Source organism: Boleophthalmus pectinirostris, unplaced genomic scaffold, assembly GCF_026225935.1.
Source record: "Boleophthalmus pectinirostris isolate CB_2022bp ecotype Guang Dong unplaced genomic scaffold, ASM2622593v1 HiC_scaffold_21, whole genome shotgun sequence".
Lineage (NCBI taxonomy): Eukaryota > Metazoa > Chordata > Actinopteri > Gobiiformes > Gobiidae > Boleophthalmus > Boleophthalmus pectinirostris.
Window position 1 is genome coordinate 3,740,821 of NW_026571175.1, and position 22,066 is coordinate 3,762,886.

General features: G+C 39.4%; 1 protein-coding gene across 1 annotated transcript in view; it reads right to left on the bottom strand.

The window, feature by feature from the left end:
• Window positions 1–22,066, bottom strand: part of fhl3b (four and a half LIM domains 3b) — a 29,906-nt gene that overhangs the window by 2,946 nt on the left and 4,894 nt on the right. Inside the window, exons 3-6 of the mRNA XM_020923770.2 lie at window positions 5,839–6,011; window positions 3,823–3,997; window positions 1,318–1,487; window positions 420–606 (exon numbers count right to left, since the gene is read on the bottom strand). Of these exons, the coding sequence (XP_020779429.1) occupies window positions 420–606; window positions 1,318–1,487; window positions 3,823–3,997; window positions 5,839–5,994 (688 nt within the window). The 5' untranslated portion in view covers window positions 5,995–6,011. The remainder of the gene's footprint in view (window positions 1–419; window positions 607–1,317; window positions 1,488–3,822; window positions 3,998–5,838; window positions 6,012–22,066) is intronic.

A 22,066-nucleotide genomic window follows, 5' to 3' on the forward strand; every position in this document is an offset into this window, starting at 1 on the left:
TCACCTGCTTGTCTCCATGGATGAAAGATCTTCCACTTAAAGCTACCACTTGTAATTAGACTGGCTGACCTACCCCTGCTGTATTCTTACATATCACCACTAGACTGTCTATATTACAGCAGTCTGATAGTGTACCAGCTTTGGCCAGACAGAAGAAGACCAGAGAGCAAAGGCTGGCTGAACAAAGATGAGAAGACTGTGGAGGGGAGAACAGGTTTCACATCTGCCATCTATGGTTGAAAAACAATCAAATAAACCTGTGGATGTTAGCTTTAAAAACGCACAGTGTCCCTTTAACCGTCGTCTTTGCAACACTTTGAAACTCAGAGGAAACGCAATAACATCTCCATAGAGACGAGCAGGTGCCACACTCTACTCCCGATGCTGTAGTGTAGCTTTAAGTAGATTCCAAAACCTACCTGTGATGGGAGTGTTGCAGGCGGCACACTTCTTGGCGTACAGGTTGCTGAAGCACTTGACGCAGTATGGTTTTTCTCCCTGTGAAGTGAAGGTCTGGCCGGACAGAGGCAGCCTGCAGCCCGTACAGAAGAAACACTCACGGTGCCAGACCTTGTCCTTGTAGGTCACCCCGCCTTTAGTCAGAGCCTGCACACATTTTCACAACAGTTCAGTTTAATGGTGCTTTTCAGATTCTAGACTGTGATTATGTCATTCTCCCAGGTGGCCGGAGCCAGATTTCCCTATTGATTACATTGTACTTTTCTAATAAATATCTTATTAAATAAATCAATAATCTGATTGCAGTGACATCACAATGGGGGTGTTCTACATGTATGTGTATGGCAGAATGTTCATCAGTTACCATGATGGCATAATTCACACATTGGCAAACACTGCTAAAAATGTTTTTAGATTTTCAAGACAAAAGAAGGGGCCAAAAAGAGCATTTCAAGATAAAATACAAAATGGATTTAAAGAGCACATTTTCAGGAGCCTGTGATCAGTCTGAGTGTCCATGGTCCTGTTTAGGAGTTTGATTTTACAAAAAAGGTGAGATTGAAAAATTGTTGGTTAATGGTAACTTGTGACTGTCATTTTATATTTGAGAGACTTGTCAGATATTCCTGGTCAGTTTTTGTTAAAATAAAGCTCAGATTAAAATCTAACTTGAGTAACAGAGCTTCTAACAGAGCAGTGCTTTCAGTTAGCATCATAGCCCCAGGTAATGTTGATGTCAGCTGCAAAGTATCAGTTTCAGTATTACACATTACATATTGCCCGGAAAGCAAATGATGACATATTATGAACAGTGTGCTCTGGCCCCGTCCCTGTGCACAGTAGATATTTAATGTACACCTTGTTGCAGAGAGAGCACTGAGGGGCCAGTCGTGTCTCGTAGCAGGGCACACAGTAATAGTTATTATTGTCGGGGATAAAAGCCTCGGCTCCGATGGACTTCCCACAGGCCTGACAGCAGAAACAGTCCTCGTGCCAAGTGGAGCCTCCGTACTCCAGCACACGAGAGCCTGGAACACAACATACAAAAGAGAGCCTGGAACACAACATATACTCAGGACAATGCATATGAAAGCCTAGAGCACAAAAGTACTCAGGATACTGCATATGAGAGCCTAGAACACAACATATACTCAGGATAATACAAACAAGAGTCTGGAACACAACATAAACTCAGGATAATACAAATGAGAGCCTAGAACACAAAAGTATTCAGGATAACACACACAGGAGCCTAGAACACAACATATACTCAAGATAATACAAACAAGAGCTTAGAACACAAAAGTACTCAAGATAATACAAACTAGAGCCTAGAACACAAAAGTATTCAGGACAGATCTACATTGTGTTACTTAAGTAGTACAGATACCAGAAAAAAAAATACTAAAAGTAAAAGTATCACATAAAACAATCTAATTAAGTAAAAGTATTAAAGTATCTGTTTAAAAGTGTAAAAAGTACAAGTACTTTGCACAAATTTTTAGATCTAATAAAGCTTAAGTCTAGTGATTTTGACACTGATTTGTGCAGAGCTTTGTGCAACAGAAAAAATTGAATCTTCTGAATAAATATTGAATAAAAACACTCTTTAGTTATACGATAGCATGTGATTTTCAACAATAAATAGTAGTACTTTCTCTTATACTTGTATGTGGTCTTATATGTGTGTAATCCCTCAGCGGTCCAGTAGGTTCCATAGTGGTACATGGGTGTATACTAGTCTCTGTGCTCTTATACTTGTTCTGATACAGCTCAGGATCATTCTAAAGACATTCAGGAATGGCTCATTTCGGGCCTGTGAATGTGACTTTTTAGTATTAAATCTGTTTTGCTACTTTCGATACTAGTTTTAGTATCGATTAGTATCTGATTTTCGATACTTTGACAACCCTATTTCTAGGCAATTATCATAGCTAGTTTATTGCACAAATATCATAAGTGGAAGTTCCAGTCAGACTTGTGGATCTGTTAATCTCGTCTCATTTTACCGCTGAGTCTCTTGAGCCCAAAAGTGGAAGGATTTTTCTAAACTGCAGCTTAAACATTCCTGAGGCAAAAACAACGTGAAACCCACTTATCATCGTCTGAGACCTGCAGCCTCTAATCCACAGACACCCAACACCAGAGAGACACGAGCAAGAGGAGCTGTTTACACACTAGTCACAACTCAACTGTTTTTTGTCCTGCTTTAGTCCTAGTTCAGTCCTGGTGTAGTCCTGGTGTAGTCCTGGTTCAGTCGTGGTTCAGTCCTGGTTCAATCCTGATGTAGTCCTGGTCAAGTCCTGGTTAAATTCTGGTCTAGATCTGGTTTAGCCCTGGTTTAGACCAAGTTTAGTTTCAATATAGTCCTCAGTCCTGGTTTAGTCCAGCATTACTCTTGGTTTAGTCCTGGTTTTTCGTCCTAGTTCAGTCCTTGTTCACTCCTGATGTAGTCCTGATGTAGTCCTGGTCTAGTCCTGGTTAAGTCCTGGTCTAGTTCTGGTTTAGTCCAAGTTTAGTTCCAGTATAGTCCTCAGTCCTGGTTTAGTCCAGGATTACTCTCGGTTTTGTCCTGGCTTAGTTCTGGTTTAGTTCTGGTTTAGTCCTGGTTTAGTCTTGGTTAAGTTCCAGTATAGTCCTGGTTTAGTCTAGCATTACTCTTGGTTTAGGTCTGGTTTAGTCCTGGTTTAGTCCAGGTTACATCCAGGTTAAGTCCTGGTTAAGTCCTGGTTTGGTCCTGGTTTAGTCCTGAGTCCTGGCTTCGTCCTGGTTTTGTTCTGGTTCCTGCATGGTTCTTTGGTCCTGGTGTAGTCTAAGGTTACTCTTTGTTTAGGCATAGTTTTTAGTTTTGGTTAGTTCCTGCTTAAGTCCAGATTTTTTCCAGCTTTAGTTTAGTTTTAATTTAGTCTTGGTTTAGTCCTAATTTGGTCCTGCAGTCTTGATTTAGTCCTTGTTAAGTCCTAGTTAAGTACCAGCCCTTAGTAATGATGTATTGCCTTTCCTTACTAGTTTTTTAATCTTTGTTTATTCCTGATGAAGTCCTGGTTTGGTCATGTTTTTCTTCCAGTTTAGATTTTAGTTTAGTTCTGGTTCAGTCTAGTTTTGTCCTGGTTTAGTCCTGTTTCACATCAGTGCTTCAGTTCTGGTGTAGTCCAGCAGTAATCTCGGTTATGGTTAAGTTACTCTTAAACTATGACACTTGGAGAACTTTCCTAAAATGTTAGCGGTCTATCTCTTGGAGTAAATGACACCACCTGGCCACATTACACGTCATATCTGTGGTGAGCCCCCTCATAGTAAAAAAAAAAGTTTGTCATGTTATTTTTGACCAATAAAAAGATATTTTGCTACAGTATATATTACCTGGCATGACGTTCTTGTCGCAGGCCACACATTTGGAGGAGAACTCGTTGGAGAAGCAGTCGCTGCAGACCAGGCTCTCACCCAGACTCGAGAAGGGCTCCTGGGCCAGAGAGCGGCCGCAGTGAGAGCAGCGGAAACAGTGCTCGTGGTAGTGCCGGTCCTCATAGAACAGCTCCTGTGAAGAGACGTATACACAGGAATAAACTAGGACGGAACCAAGACGGAACCAGGACGGAACCAGGACTGAACCAGGATGAAAACCAGGTCTTGACCAGGCCTAAACCCCAGGACTATGTGATCCAGGAGCATGCAGCAGACACAGAGCTTGTGGTGGTACTGGACTGGTCTCATAAAACAGTTTAAAACACACACGACAGGTTTACTGCCCCGTAAAGCACTTTAACACAGGACTGGCACTTAAAGCATTAAATATTAGACCATAAAAAGAATATATGTGTATGTTTCTGACCCTTTACGCAAATAGAAAAGGAAATGAGTTTTAATGTTTGGCTTTAGACATTATTATCATTAGTTGGGGGATGGATTTGAGTAAAGTACTTTAAACAAGGCTAAAGACAATAGCTGTAATAGCATAGAAACTAATAAGAATTCAAATCTGCACTGATGTCACTATGAAAGTTAAAGATATACTATGTACATTTTCTGGTGGAGGGCCTGCCACCCGCTTGTCTCAGTGGAGATGTTGTTGCATTAAACTGTTATTCTTTTAATCAAATATACATAGAAAAACATACTGTGAGTTGGGTTCCCTACTCACAGTAATAATGCATCACAACAAAAATCCGAATCCTATTATTAAATATATATCACACATCTAGTCACAATCACAATGCTCATCAGAAACAATTCTCAGATTTTTGACCAAAATTGTTCCGCCCTATTAAAATGTCTGCTTTGTTCAGCAGAGCGTGTCTCCCTGAAGGCCACACCGCTGCATAGTTTCCAGCGAGTTCCAGAGTGTTGTGTTAAATGGTCCCAGAGCCGGGGCACACACTGTGTTTTTGAGGTTAAAACTGCAGAGGAGGCAGAGGCAGGCCGTGACAAGCATCACTCACACTAAATGAATGTGAACGAGTGTGGTACCACAGGAAACCAGAGGGGGCGATAAAAATTATCTATGCAGGAACAGAGGACTATTAAACCTTACACTGGCCTCATGTCAAGACTTCTGTTTCTATTTGTCATTTATTAGCAGTTACCGCACATTCAGTTATAATTATAATGGTCAAAAGGCTGAACCCTCTGGGAGTCCCAAAAGTGATGATATTATACTTATTTTTCTTACTTTGTTACATTTTATTCTGATTATAATATGAAGATATGTTAAATTATTTGGAGTTGTTTGTATAACGTTTGAGTAATTAGAGGCGCTGTACCCGATTTCTTCACAACATTTACTATAAATGGTTTGCAATGATCCACAGTTAATCCTTTCTTTCCAAATGCAACACCGCAATTATTCACACAATTTGCTCCAGTTGTTGTCATGCCAATATCTTGCAGCAACTGTTTAGCCTCATTTAAAAGGAAGTTTGTAACTTTCTGGAGGTGGCACATCGCCTGCATGATTCCACAGAAACAGAGACTTAAAACCTTACTGCTTAGATTATTTCTTTATATATTTCCATACATAATATATATTATATATTTCATTATATAATTATAGCCAAATGAACAACATTTTCATGTAAAAAACCGAGACAAGGCCCTCCTCCAGACCAAATAACAATCAGGTTTATGGAGATGCAAGCCCGCTCACAGTAATGAAGCATGTTTTTACATGTGCAATAAAAAACAAAAGGACTTTGATTTCATTACTATTTATGTCAAATACTGTGGCTTTAGACAGCTTCACTCCGGTCCCTGTGCCCTATTATTATTTAGGTCTACTCTATGTCCAGGCCTATAAGCTCAGATCTGTGTAGAATAGTATATACGGTCAGATCTGTGTAGAATGGTGTACTATATGTGCAGGCCTATATAACAGTGCATTACCTTGGTATTGTGAGCGATGGTCTGGTTGCACTCTTGGCAGGTGTGGGCGAAAAGTCGGTCGTAGCAGGGCACACAGTGAGGGCTGCGCTCCACGTCAATGTACTTCCTCCCAAACAGAGACTCAGAGCAGCTCGAGCAGTCAAAACGCTCTGCCATTTTGGCTCAGGCAGATCCTGGAGAAAGGAGAGAGAAGAGGTCAGTGAATACGAACAACAGAGCTTTGGAGATGTAGACTAGGGCTGGGTATCATAAAGAAGTTGCCAATACGTATCGTGAGTGGTACATACTTGATACATAAGCCACGATACCTATCTCGATACAGTGTACTTTGAATTAAATATGATATATTTCAAATCGATTCAACATGGTTTAATAAAAAAATAATGGCTCTTTGTTATCACTTCTTGTGCAAAGTTCATATGAAACACAAACATTTGAATCATCAAAACAGTGAAAATGTCAAATGCGTTGCATAAACAAGTTTCCTTCCTCTAAACTGAAGCACTGTAACAAAATACTTTAGTAAAATATACCAAAAAAAACACTCTTGGCGATATATTGATACAGCAGCCCACAATATCGATGGTATCATCACATTAAATGATACAATATATCGATATTTTGATATTTTTGCACACCCCTAATGTAGACAGACTAATAATAAAGGGTTACTCAACCATGTGTGAATAAAACAAAACACAACTCTAGGTATGATTTTGAGAAGGTTTAAAGCTAAATTTTGCTAAATACAGGGCCTTTGAAGCAAGAAGATACAATAATTACCATTTTACTGAAGTGAAATTTTATATTTTCACATGATTAACAAGGCTCAAATACTTTAAACTGGAGCCAAAATGGAGATGAAACAGAAACATTGTCTTTGGTCTGAATAGATTTCATTGTTTAGGTTTGAACAGTGAGAGAGCAGAGAGCAGAGCTGTGCAGGGGTCCAGCAGGGGTCCACTGCTCACAATGGAGGGAGGGGCCGACAACAACGGACAGGGGAGAAACATTTGAGAGGAACTTTGAATTTCTGAAACTATAAATTCTAAAAATCAGATGAAATTGGTTTGCATTTTTGTATTTAGGTCTGGATCAGTAGTATTGTCATTTGTGAATAAAAGGACATGAGTCAGATACAAACGCGTGTCACAATAAAAGTTACGAGTTAAATACGTTTAGTCCTGGTTTAATCCTGGTTCATTTCTGATTTGGTTGAGTTTAGCTCTGATTTTTTCTGTGTTGCCAAGCTTAGCTCTGGTTTGGTCCAGTTTTAGAGCTGGTTTGGTTTTGACCATGTACTTTAGTCTGGGTTTAGTCCAGATTTTTGACAAAGTTGAATTCTACTTAAGTTCTGCTTCTAGGTAATTCTGCTTTGGTCCTGTTCCAGTCCCAATTTAGTCCCAGTTTTGACTCATATCTCTGTAATTACTGGGCCTATCCATGTGAAACAAAAACTGGCACAAAGTTCAATGTCTTCTCTGTCGGTATAAAAAACAAAAGTGAAATAGTCTTTTCACAATAGTGCCATTATTCAACCCCAAAGATGTGATGGTTGTCAGTAGAAACAACTTTAAACCGTAAGATTAAAAGTGCATTGTGTAAATTTTCTGGTGGAGGGTCCATCAAATGCTTTTCTCCATACAAATGTTATCGCTTTGTCTGGAATGTTCCACAGTGTACCATTCATAGTACTGTAAACCTTTCTAACTTCATAGAAACCAAACCAGAGCAAGTTACAGGTCAGATCTGTGGAGAGGTGACCCCGCTCACAGTCAGAATGTCTGTTTCTAGGTATTTTTGAGCTATAAAAAGACCTGTAATTGAATAAATGTAAGGTAGAGCTGTGGAATGTCACACTGTGGAACATTCATTCCTTAGAAACAAGCAGGTGCTGGACTCCCTGACCAAAAAGTTACATAGTGAACCTTTAATATGACAAGTTTGTGGTGCCGATCCCAAACAAATAATGAGAAGTTTCAACATTTATGGATCAGAGGTTTGGAGATTTCTTTCAAAAACAGAGAAAGACTTAAGTTCTTGTACCAGAGCTAATGGAGTCTTTAGGAACTTTACACTGCAAGTGTACCACAATTTATTTACAGATTTTTAAATACTACAGCAACTACTACTATTACTCTAACTGTTACTACTACGATATTAATACTACCACTATTACTATTATTCTAACAGTTACTTGTTCCACTACTACTACAGCTTTCCATTTTATTATGACTCACCTCCTACTAAACTTTTCCTACTACTACTACTGCTGTTACTACTACTACTACTACGACTACTATTGCTACTACTACAGCTACTACTGCTCCTGCTGCTGCTACTACTACTACTAGTACTACTACTAGCACAACTACTGCTGCTGCTGCTACTATTAATACAACTACTGCTGCTGCTACTACTATTGATACAACTACTGCTGGTGCTACTACTACTACTACTACTACTACTACTACTACTACTACTGATATAACTACTGCTGCTGCTGCTGCTACTACTACTACTACTACTACTACTACTACTGATACAACTACTGCTGCTGCTGCTGCTGTTGCTGCTGCTGCTGCTGCTGCTACTACTACTACTACTACTACTACTACTACTACTACTACTACTACTAATACTACTGCTACTACTACTGCTACTACTACTGCTACTACCACTACTAATAGTACTACTACCATGACTACAGCTACTACTACTGATATTACTACTGCTGCTACTACTACTACCACTACTATCACTGTTACTACTAGTGTTACTACTAGTACTACTACAGCTACTACTACTGATAATACTACTGCTACTACTATTGCTAATGCTACTACTAGTATTACTACTACTACCACTACTACTACTACAACTAGCTACTAATAGTACTACTACCGCTACTACAGCTACTACTACAGCTACTACTACTGCCAATACTACTGCTACTACTACTACCACTACTACCACTACTGGTACTACTAGCACTACTACTAGTACTACTACACATACTACTGATAATACTTCGCATAGAGTTATATGGGCCTTTGTCTCCATCTGAAATGATCACGTCATCCAACTCTTGAACATGAACCTGACCTCTGAACTTTGGCAAGCTCCTAATTAACGGCACAATGAGAGAAAGCATCTGCAGAGCGTATTTACAGCTGCTTGAGGAAAACTAAACAAAAACAGAAAAGTGGAGACTATAAGAGGAAGGAAAAGCATTGTTCCACCAGAAAACTGCACAGGACTGAAATAGACATCCACAGAGGAGGGGGAGATGAGAGAGACAAGAGTTATGGACCCAAACTCACACTGTCCATACTGTACACTCCTCTCTGCATAAGAAACATCAACATGAATTATTTTTAGACAGCCACAATCCTGTTTACTTTAAAGACTTAAAATAAAGCTTTATGTCTATCGTCTAAGAGGTATTAACTGCTAACATAACATATAAAGATCGCCAAGTTACATTTTATTGTCTCAAAAATGCTATATTCACCACTTGTTTTTGATGCTCCATTCGTTTTACTCCCTGCATTAAATCACTACCCCTTCAGAGCGCAATCACAACACAAATAACATGCATCCTGTGAATGAAATTATTGCACATCGCATCAGGTTTGTCAAGTTGTAGTGTATTGTTTATCTTGTTTGTGTATATTTATGGAGGATTGTGATGTGGGAGCCTGGGTGATGTAGGCTTGTGGGCGGAGCTAACTCTAAAGAGGGTTTGAATACGTCCCGGGAGAGATCGCTAAATTACTCAAACATGCATGGATGACACATGGAACAACACTGCAACATGGTAAAAAGCTCCAAAAAATTATATTTTGCATAATACAGGTGGTCAGCCCTAACCAAATATTGGCCTATTCTGGAGAGTTAAAGTGCTTGTGACAGATTTTTATGATTTATGATTCTCTGATTTTGACTTAATTTTGAGGGATTATAACTATTGTAAACATAAATACAAAATAATAAGCAATTTGTGAAGGAAATCTGTTGAAAATGACAGGAAGTAGAGTAAGAACTCTGTTTAGAAATTTGGCACAGTAAACACCAGAAACATGATTTCAGCAAAATAAAGGTGTTTTCTTATATTTGTATTTGTCAAATAATCATTTCTGAGTACATTAGAGGAGCTTTGCTAGGTAACAGTTACGGTTTTCCCTAGTGTGATGGCCCAAATTCTAACCAGGAATAACATATTAAATCTAAAAAATGACCAAATTGGGAAAACAAGTGTGAATGTTTGAGCAAAAATCCTGAATATAATGGTATATACTGGTCAGATCTCGGTTATTGTTGACATAAATATAAATGTACAAATGGTGCTGAATGTGTGTTGAATGCACTGTTGGGCAAGTTACTTCAAAACTGCACTGCGTTATTTATGACTTGTCATTTCAAAGTAATTAGTTACATTACAATATTACTGCATTTAAAATGTAAGGTATTACATTACTATTGCATTACTTTTAAGTTACTCTCACTCTAACTGTGAAGATGCTGAACTTTTGGGCCGTATATGGACTGAAACAGGACTAAACCAGGACTAAACCAAAACTGAACTACAGCTGAACCTGGACTGAACCAGGACTGAACCCGAACAGATCCAGGATTAAACCAGGTCTAAACCAGGACTGAACCAGGACTAAACTAGGTCTAAACCGAGGACTGAACCGAGGACTGAACTGAGGACTAAACCAGGACTAAACCAGAACTAAACTAGGACTGAACCAGAGCTGAACCAGGACTGAACCAGGTCGGAGCGGAGTTCTGCACCGGTCCTTTAGCTGGCAGTCACCTGGCAAGTCCATGCAGGCGCCTCTCCGGTGTTTCACCGCTGCTGATATGGTGGTGATTTTAGTGAATTTGTATGAAGAAAAACCCACCACTTACTGCATTGTAACGCGTGTTAGTGGCATTTGTACCAAGTAAAATATTACTGTTTTTTCCCCTGTAATGCCTTACATTACTGCATTACAGCAAAAAGCAATGCATTACAATAATTTGTTACTTTTATAACGCCTTCCTCCCAACACTGGTTGAATGTTTTGGTTGACCCTCTATGATGGAACAGGAAGAGGGGTTATCTGCAAACAGGAAGTATTCATGTGTGGGGATGTTCAGTTTTGCTTGTAGAGGCACAGGGTTCCAGTGAGCACCGACCTCAAGATAACTGAGAAATGCAGTTGGTAAAACTATTTCACTTTTAATAGGAGTGTCTTGCTCAAGGACACAGTCATCAAACTACTGATCTATGGGTTGGTGTTCAAACGCTGTAACCACTGAACCACTGTCACCCCAACTATAGTTGCTACTTGAACCACTGTAGCTACTTCTAGCTTCTTAAAAGTGCATTATGTAACATGGTGGAGGGTCAGGCACGTGTTTGTCTCCATGGAGATGTTGTAGTTTTGACTGGAAAGCTCCACAGTATGACATTATTCTTATTTATCTCCATGAAGACGAGCAGGGGATCGGTGGAAAGGCGAGCCTGTAAGTAGTAAGTAGTAGGGGCGGCAGTAAGTTGGCAGTGCGATTCTAGCTTCCACAGATGAATGCGTTGTGTTGTTGTGTCCTTGGGCAAGACACTTAACCCACCTCGCCCCCTGCGTACACTGGTGGAGTTGAAAAGCACTTTACCATTTACGTACATATGTTTTTCAAAAAGTGTGCCAAAAAAGTGTCTTAACCCCCACCAGAAAAGTTACTCAGTGCAGCTTTAAACCACTTCCTTATTCGGAGCTAGACCAGGGACTGTGTCAGGAGTGTCTCATCTTTGTATTATCTGATTTCTGTGAAACTTCTTTATCCAAATTTGTGCACTGTTTTACGACAAGGAGAATAATCCAAAAGTCAGAGTGACCTTACACATTCTCAAACGTAACAGAGCGTGAAGATCCATGTGGAGCAGATGAACTGGCAACAAGCAATCCATGGCCTTCACATAGTCACGTACACACACATTTTTTTTAAATAAGCGAGGAGAAAATAGAATTGTTACTATAGCGATTAACAATTTCAAAGAAAATATCATATTTATATCTTTTGAATCGGAAAAAGTCATTAAAATCTTTATAACAGGAAGATGAAACTCCCCTTGGAGCTTTGTCCAGTTGCCTCTAAATGTCTTTTATTGAAGTATTGTTAAAGAAGCACTATGTAACTTTTCTGGTGGAGGGTCTGTTGTCTACCTATCTCCATGGTGATGTTGAGACAAGCAGGTGGTGGGTGCCCAACCACCAACCCAAAGTAACAGTGCAGTAGGGATGAGACGAGACACAATTTCCATGAGATCGAGACAAGATGAGATTTTAACATAATTCTTAATATATACATTTCACGATTCTGTTTCCAATTTTGGGCTCACATGTTTTAAATGATTTGATTCATATTTTTGTTTCCATTCTGGTACTGCTTTTCGGAACTGTTAAAAGAGATGTAACTTACCAACATGTCACCCTTTATGTCCAATCGAAATGTGAACACAAATGAAATCACACAAGATCATTTTCCTCATGTGTGCTCGATCTTGTGGCAGTTTTGTCTCGCGAGATGTGTCACGAAATCTTGTACTATCCCTACAATGCAATGAAGTATTAGATTTGAGTTTTAAGAATAGTATTATTTTGTTTTTATTTCTAAAATATGTGGCAGCAAATGTGGCAGAAGACTTTCTAGAGTAAACACTTTGAAGGAATGGCCCATTTCACCAGCGACTGAAACACCAGAGCGGAGTAAAATCGAGGCCTTTCCTGCTGTGTTCACCTGGTGCCCCCTGGACACTGCTGTGACGCTCTAGGACACAGAGCGGGGACACTTTTGGCTCCTCCACAGGATCTGCTGACCCTCCCTGACCTGTCCTCCTCTTACGCATTCAGATTATCTTATTATTCACCCTGATGAGTTTATAAGCATTTTTCACAACTCTCAGAGGCCAGTGTGGAGCAATCCTAACAACAACTAGCATCCAGCAGTGCATTTCCTGATTCTCTGACAATAAAACACTTTTTAATTAGACTTCAAACCTCATGAGCTGCTTTAAACAATATGTCTATACTAGGACAAGACAAACTTTTGTTCAAATACACACAAAATCTACAAATGTGTAAAACTATCAAAAAATACAGCCTACTTTTCAACTGTGCTTTTCACACTGCAGAACAAATGGGCCTAATATGTAAACTACTTGACCATGTAGCTTCTAATCCATATATTTACATGAACAGGACAGTGTCTCTTTATGGTCGGGTCTATTTACTGGAGGATATTGGACGTTGAGTCTTAATTTCCTCATTTCCTCTGCAGCAGGTTAAACAGTCAAAAAGTCCCTGGCTGAAGTGAAGTCCCTAAACAGCTCTAAAATGGACGTCCTCTTTGGGAACAACTTCTGCATCTGTGATCTGGTTTAGTTTGGTTTAGTCCTGGTTTAGTTTAGCATACTATATATATATATATATATATATAGTTATTATATATATCAAGTTTTAATTTTTAAATATAATAATTTCATATGCATCTTTAGTCCTGTTCCTTAAGTAAATTTTTCATATATTTTCCCCATACACTTTAAACAATTCAAATATTAACAGTTCAAAGACATCGCAGATAGTTTAATAGTTTGGCGGTTTAAAAAGTTTCAGAAACAGACTAACATAAGATTATAGGTCTTGTTGTCATTGGTTACCACGTAGTTGATTAGCTTTGAGCTTTTAATCTTAATTTTTGCCAGAAAGTCTGTGGAAAAAATTAATGGGAAATTTACTTCTGGACACCAGAGTAGCTACTGCTTCTACTAGAGATGTAACAATAACCGAAATATCGTGATATCGTATAGTCAAAGTTCTCACAATAATATCGTGGACCATCACAATATATCGGATTACAAGTCTCTTTGTTTAAATTAAGAGTTATGGTGCAGCAATAGCTAAAAAAAAAAAGACAGAGGGAACTACATAGACCATGATCCTTTGCTCCATTTCAGTGTAGACTACATGAAGAAATAACAGTTCTAACACTTTTAAGTCTTAGTTCTTTGGATTAAGTCTTGTCAAGGCATTTTAAGAGGAAAAAGTAGCATACTGACAGTTTTGTTAGCCTCCACAAAATATCGCAATAAATATCATACCGTGAGATGTATATCGTGAAAATATCGTACCGAGAGATTTGGATATTGTTACATCCCTAATCATGAGCCTCCCCACCATATCGTGAGCTTTCCCATGATATCGCAATAAATATTGTACCGTGAGGTTCATACCGTGATGAGATTGTATTGTAAGACTTGGATATCGTTACACCCCTAGCTACTACCACTACTACCAACACTAACTACTACTAAGCTGATTACAGTTTTGGGTACTGGTGTTCACTCCACACTGGGTGGTGGTGATTAAATATTGTAGCCACAGCTGCCCTGGGACAGACTGACAGAGGACTAGGGCTGTCGCAATAACTGCAAAAATTCATCATTGCGGTACTAAGAGGCCAACCGCAGTGCATGTTGGGCCACCATGATGCCTACACGTGACCAACGTGACCCGACCCAGAGTACTGCATGGACCCATTTTTAGAGATCCGCTCCCGCCCGGACCTGCTAACATTCCACCCGTTACCGCCTGTGCCCGTGATAACCCAGGACTAACCCAGGACTAGCCCAGGACTAACCCAGGACTAAAATGCGCCCGCATAGACCGCCGGGTGACCGCAGGCAAAAGGACCGGCGCAGAGCTTCGCGCCGCACTAAGGCAAGTGCGACCATCACCTGATCGCGCTTTGCAGACCCCTGCTCCACATGCTCGTGCTGGGGGCTCTCTCTCTTAAGTCCGTGGGTACCCGACCTGGAGCAGGACTCTGACCCGAGCTGCCACAGTAAGAGCTGGAGAGATGCAGCGGCACTTGTTCCACGCCAAATGTTACTTCTCCCACTACACGCCATATCCACATGATAACCAAGGTACATGTGCATCTGCACAACAAGTGCATCATCAGAGAGAGTTTTCAGTGCCACTGGAAATATTATAACTTCGGCGGGTGAGGGGTGGGGTGCAATATCATCGTATATTGCACTGTTGAGCCGCTATACCGTACCGCAGGAGAAATTCCCTAACCGCGACAGCCCTACAGAAGACTGAAGAAAAATTCATACTAGGCAATGTGGGTGAAGTGTCTTGCCTCAGAACACAACAATTTTTGCCACTTGCTCTCCACTGTATCACCTGATTCCCAGCAGTCTCTATAACTGGGTTTCAGATGACATCACAGCTGATTTGTGTTGTAATACAGTGAGTTATTGGGTCGAGACACTAATAAAAATGACCAAGTTCAACATTTGTGAATTTACTTTTTAAAAATGTCATGGTAATGTACAATATAATGAATATGGAGGATCACATTCTATATCTGAAAACAATTTTAATGCTGATGTGGAAAAGTTACACAGTGCACATTTAATATCAAAGACTTTCGCATACTTGTACTGTTGTAAAATGTACCTAATTCACCACATTCCTGCGCCATGACTTCACACATGTTCTATGTTTTACAGCCTTGTTTACTCGTCTGTTTCACTCACTTCATAAAACTCTGGACTGAGTTCTGTCCAAATACAAGCTCCTTCAGCGCTATAGGAGCCTGTTATAGGATTGTGTTATAGGAATCTGTTATAGGAGCCTGTTTATATGAGCCTGTTCTGGCCTGGTCACTGTTGTTTCGGTCCACACCTCCAGAATAAACTGCGCACACTGGCTCCATTCATTTGAACAGAGCCAGAGCTAAAAATGTGTTTTTAATGTCCACAGCTCCAAGTGTTTGACCAGAGAACAAGTGCACCAGTGTGACGCCGGGGTTATGTAACAATACCTGGACAAACAAGGTACGTCTATGGACTACTACAACTACTGCACTGCCTTCCACATTCTGTTTAAAATAAAAAAAAATAAAAAAACATTGTGTAAGTTTCTTGCATCTCTCTTACTGGTTGATTCGCCTGTCAATCACGCCCTCTGGAATCAGGAAGACAGGATACGGATCCACATCTACTTACTTCTGTACATAGACCTCTACTTATTCACTTCAAGCTACAATTGCAGCACACTACCATTGTGTCCTTGGGCAAAACACTTCATCCACATTGCTAAAATGACTTCATCTTATACTACTTTTAACTACTGGTACTCCTAGAGCTTTTTACCCACTAATCCAAAAGTTAAATTCCAGTTCAGTAGGGCTTTAGTCATCGAAAGAAATCTTGTTGGACTAAAGACATTGACTAAAAGGGGGGTGCGGCAAAAGATCTAAAAACTATCAGGTATCTCTCTGTGTATCTGACAAACTGTACTCACAAGGGAACGAATCGGGAGTTCATGTAAAATCATACTAGGAAACTGAGTCTTTCTGGAAAAAATTTAACTTGTGATTCATTTCCAAATTTTCAGCTAACTGACTCACTTTTCCTTTCGGCTGTTGTCCCATATAAATCCTTATCACCAAAACAGAATCTTTAGTCAACTAATAAAAATCTTGGTCAACTATTACACCAAGGACTCTCTGATTTAAAGCAGACATGTTAAAATCAAGCCCGGAGGCCAAATTTGGCCAGTGATACAATTATATTTGGCCTGCGAGATCATATCAAATATGTATTAGACCTTTCCCGCCAGCTACAGATTTCAATGTTTAAGCAAAACTATTATTAAACATTTATTTTAATAAGAAAAGGCTTAACATTACATAGTTCGAAAGAAGAGAAAACATGCAGATGTTGAAATTTTTCAATAAATATTTAGTTTGGCCCATGACTTAGTCCCAGTTTTTAATTTTGATCTCTGTGAATTTGAGTTTGATACCCTTGATGTAAAGGACTACAACCCCAGATTTCAGATTTGGGAGGCTTATTACCAACAAGATTACCATAAATTATTCTTAAAAGGTCTTACATTACACAAATTTGACAAATGTGAGCTTTAAGACTTGTTAAAATATTGTAACCTCATCAAAAACATACCTCAAATTGTGTTTTCATTTGCACATGTTTGAGTAATCCTTTATTATGAGCCTGTTTACATCTCCAAAACTCAAAATGCTCTGTTCCACCGTATGATGCCATGTAGTGATAGTTTTCAGCTATCTTTAACCTTTAGTTCAGGAGAGATTAGAAATTCCAGGGCTGAAATGATCCAAATGATTTTAGTGAAGGTGTGTGGAGTTTAAAAACACAGTGAAGCACTTCCTGTAAAACCACATACCACAGCTCCAGGTATGTTTGTGATGAGGAAACATTATAACAGAAACAGATACTGGCATAACATAGGCTCTTTAATAAATGGATAAAATGTGTTTACCATGAACTTGCTGCAAAGTCTGTCACACTTTTGTCATGTGAAATGTGTCTCCTCTGAATCAGCCGCATGCACAGACAGTGAGCGGCCCTGACTCAGGCTCCAACAGCTGTCCTCAGATTCTCTCATTTTCTGAATCTTTTTCCACTGAATTGTCCTCAGACTTAACCTTCTCCTCTGGAAGAATGTCCCTGGAATGTGACTTTGGTCAAAACGTGGCAAAAACAAAGAAGAAAATAGCATCCACCAGTTTCCGCCCTGGACTCTGCTAAAAACGGACTGAGGCACGGCAGTCCTCCAGGGACACGCCAGCCCACCGAGGCTCCCAGCACAATGCACAAAGTCACTGTTTGTTCAATTTGGGGAAAAAACTTTGAACAACTGACACTAATGGTTGAAATACAAGAAAGAGTGTGATAATAGCAGGTTGGATTCACATTTTAGATTTGGTGATGTCATGATTTCAGATGGAAGGTAGGGCCCTTTTTAACTCTATGGGAAATTCACAGTTATTGAAAGAAATCTCCAAACTTATGATCCACAGATGTTGAACCTAGGGCAGGGGTGGGCAATTATTTTTTCCATGGGGCCACATGAAAAACAAAATATTGTTTAGGGTCGGGCCAAAATGCTTAAAGGGTCCATCTCATGCAAAATAACTCTTTTCACATTGTATCTTATGCACATGTACAAGCACTATTTGAGTTTTGGAACATCCATTACACAGGAACACGAAGCGCTTTCTGCTAAGTCAAACGCGTCATAGGTGTCATCGTTGTAGCAGGCTGTAGTTCGTTGTCACATGGGAGGGTGGCAGAAATACGCTGCAATTTGTTAAAAAAAAAAAAAAAAAAAAAAAGCCAATCTAAAAACCACATATACAAGGCCCATACATCACTCTTAGAAGAAGAAAGCTCTGAAAAGTTGATTTTGCATGAGATGGGCCCTTTAATTCAATTCTGCATAATATGAATTGTATTTCTTTATAAAAAGCAGTAAATATTGTTTTGATGAGCTTATAAGACTGGTAAGAGTTTATGTTATAACTAAGCAATGAAAAAGTGAGGTTGCCTTATAAAAAATTTGATTAAAAAACACCTCTAAAATAAAAGCAATACAGCTTTAGTCCATATGTGAGGTCAAATTATGAAATATGTTTTTTTTGCAATTCCAAATGATCTTAGACAGGCAAGTCAGAGTCAACCAAAGAGCCGTATGTGGTCTCGAAGCTGTACAATGTCCAGGTCTGATCTAGGGCAAGAGTGGCTCAGTGGTTAAAGTCACTAAAGTCGGAGGATTAATTCCCGTTCTGTTGTTGTGTCCTTAGGCAAGACGCTTAACTCACATCACTAAGTATGACACTGGTGAGAGGGGCCGATGGTGTAGATTGGCTGTCTTGCTTCCATCAGTGTGCCCCAGGACAAATGTGGCTACAATAACAGATTACCTTATTTATATAGACAGAACACGTTGTCCTTTGTGCCCACATGTTAGAGATATGAACCATAAACCAGGTCAACAAATCTGCATCTGACAGTTACACAACAAACTCCACCTGAGGATTCACACCTGTCCCCAGCTCTGATTAAAAACAGATAACCTAAGAACAGTGTTGGGGAGTAACAGATTACAAGTACCGGCGTTAAGTAATCAGAGTACAAATTATGAGTAACTGTATTCGGTTACAGTTACTGTTTCAGTGAGTGGTAATTGGATTAGAGTTACTTTGTTGAAATAAATGGATTACATGGCAGTATTTCCCTGTTTTCACATTTTGGGCTATATCCCTTTTTTAAAATTTTATTTTGGTAATTCCACTCATTGTCAGAACCCAAACAGAACGCGGCAATAAGAGCTGTGTAAACGTCTTGTTAACGTCGGTGGTGTCAGTCACACAGTGGACGAGGTCGTTAATAATCGCCGTTGTTAATAATCTGATTCTGCATCATTTTGAGTAAAAAACATAAAATATTACAGATTTTTACTGGGCTGATGCCTTTATGTTTGTACTGAAAATGATTTTTTTTTAATAGTAGAGTGGACATAATTGAAGGCAGCAGTGATCTCATATAGAAATATTTTTTCTATCAACAATATTTTTAATACGGTTAAGGAAAGACTGGGCTTTTTATTGTCTTTTAGCAGACAAAAGATCTTATGTTAAGATCCTCATCTTTGCTTCTCTACAACAAACAACTGTCTGTTCATGGAGACTTGAGCTCAACAGACAATTTGAAGAGAACAAAAAGAATGTTCAGGATGTGGTTGCTACATTCATGTCGTTTTAAAAAGCATGACAATATCAAGTAATCCAAAGTATTCAGTTTACATTACTCACTTTAAGTAATTTAATAGATTACGTTACAAACTACATTTTGGGGTATGTAATATGTAATCTGTAATCTGTAGGGGAATACATTTTAAAAGTAACCTTCCCAACACTGCCTAAGAACAATGTTTATACTCATGAATCCCAAAACTTGTATGGAAACTAGATACTCATTTGAGCAAGTATCGATACTGAAAAACATGACACCACACGACACCTGTCCAGAAAAAAACACACATTTTGACAACAGTAATTTGAGAAAGACATGTGGGTCAGAAAATGTATCCTATCTCTGCAATTTCAGATGGCTTTGATTGACAGGTGGATTAACCATCAGAGAAACACATGGTCCGTTCACGTCAAAATGAATACACTGGCAAAAAAGGGAAAAAAAATAATGCAGAGAACAGAAAAACAGTGAGGATTTCTGCAGAATCTTCAAACGAAGCTCCAAACTCTTACAGGAATTCCCATATTTCCACATTTAATCAGATAATCATACTTCTTCAATACCAAAATACCCACATGGTAGTGAAATCAATTGTCTTTGATTGATACAATTATATTATTGTATTAAAATGCTTTTCTGATCATTGTGGTACTTAATATGGTATCTAGCATTTCTTGAAATCAAAATCGTTATCAAGACATTTCAACTTTCTTTCTTTTTTCTTTTGTATAGGATTATTTGCCACTATAAGTGTCCTGTGAGTTGTTAATAGTTTTGGGGAGCTCTGGCCCTGAGGTGTGGGGGGTTGGTGTGCGTGTGTGTGAGAGTCTGTATGATTTAGAGACATGACCTCACTGCGCCTGTGTGTGAATGAGCCTTTAACAACAGCAACACACAATAAGTGCCGCAATTACAGCTATGACCTACTTTACACTTAACTATACATTAAAAGACTCATCACAACTTCATGGTTCACGTTCAGACACTGGAATATTGAGAGAAAATTATTCTGTATGATTCTCTGCTATTTTGAAAAGAAATCTCCAAAATCCACAAATGTTTTTTTTTCCCTGATTGTTTCTATCAGTAACCGGGTCCATTTAACAGGGAGCAAAGAGCGCGATCACATTACGTCAATTCTTGCGTTGTTGCACTGGCTTCCTGTTAGTTTTAGAATTGATTTTAAGATTTTATTAATTGTTTTTAAAGCTTTGAATGGACTGGCCCCACAATACATCTCGGACCTCATCCAAATTTACACCCCCACACGCCCTCTGAGGTCTGAGGGCCAGCTCCAGCTCGTGGTCCCCAAAAACAAGACTTAAAACCAGGGGGGACAGGGCCTTCTCTGTGGCCGGCCCCAAACTCTGGAACGCTCTGCCTCCCCAGTGGAGTGTCTCTCTGTTCTCTGGCTTTTAACACTGCGTGAGTTGTGTGGTCTTCTGTGTCTTTTATTTTATTTATTTATTTATTTATTGTTTTTTATTGTTTTTATCTGTTACATTTTTTTTGTAATGTTTTTATGTATTGATTTTATTACTTTTGTTAATTGGTTTTATTATTATTATTTCATTTATTTAACGTATTTGCTATTAGACACTCTGGATTATAAGGTGCACTGTCATTAAATGGTCTATTTTCAAACTTTTTTCACAAATAAACCACACCGAACTTTAAACGAAACACAACAGTGTGATGGGTGAGTGGGACTTTGTTTGGTGCGTTCACAGTGACTCTGGGCTTTGTTCAGTTGTGGCGTGTAGGGAGGGTGCTGTCTGGGACCGCTGGATTGTCGGCGTGTTCGCAGTGACTCAGTTGTTCAGTTGTGTCTAGAAGTGGCAAATTGGACTCGCTTTTTCAGTTCTTTCCTCGTCCGCGTGGAGTGTTGAGTGCAGCTGGGGGTGCGTGGTGCGTTTCGCTGCGCGGTCACTGTCTGCTCCGTGTGTGTTTGTGTGTTCTGCGGGTATTGTGGCTTTGTAGTTTACTGAAGTTGTGCTGGGACACCTGAGTGGATTCATGTATGGGGTGCTCTGGATTTTGGGGCGCGGTCATTTTCTGATGCGGTTAGAGAATTAAGAGCGTGTCTAATAGCCCGGAAAATACGGTATTCTATTAGTCTCCTTATTAAACATAATTCTACAGATTTTTTTCTTTTTAAAGTAAAGTGGTTTGCATTGCTATGTGAAGCACTTTTTGTTTGTAGAATGTACTATACAAATATAGTTGGATTGAATCAGTTTGGATTCTCCCGCGGCATTTATCCAACCACACCACAACACAGGAGGGCATCTGATGCACTACAACATCTGCAGAGACACATCTGAGCTGCCCCCAGCTAAGTCTAACACTACAGGGATACAGGAAGATGGGAGGGCATCTGACACACATGGATATATAAGAATGGGAGGACATCTGGCTCACAGGGATATAGTCTGTTTAACATTACATGACACTGTTTTCATTTAAACGCTGCAATAAAGTTGAACAATTGGATTCCTGAACACCTCTGTTGAAAAAACTCTAAAACAAAACCTTGGGTTTCCTTTGGGCTGAAGGAAGGACATCCTCTGGTGCGTCCTGGAAATGTGC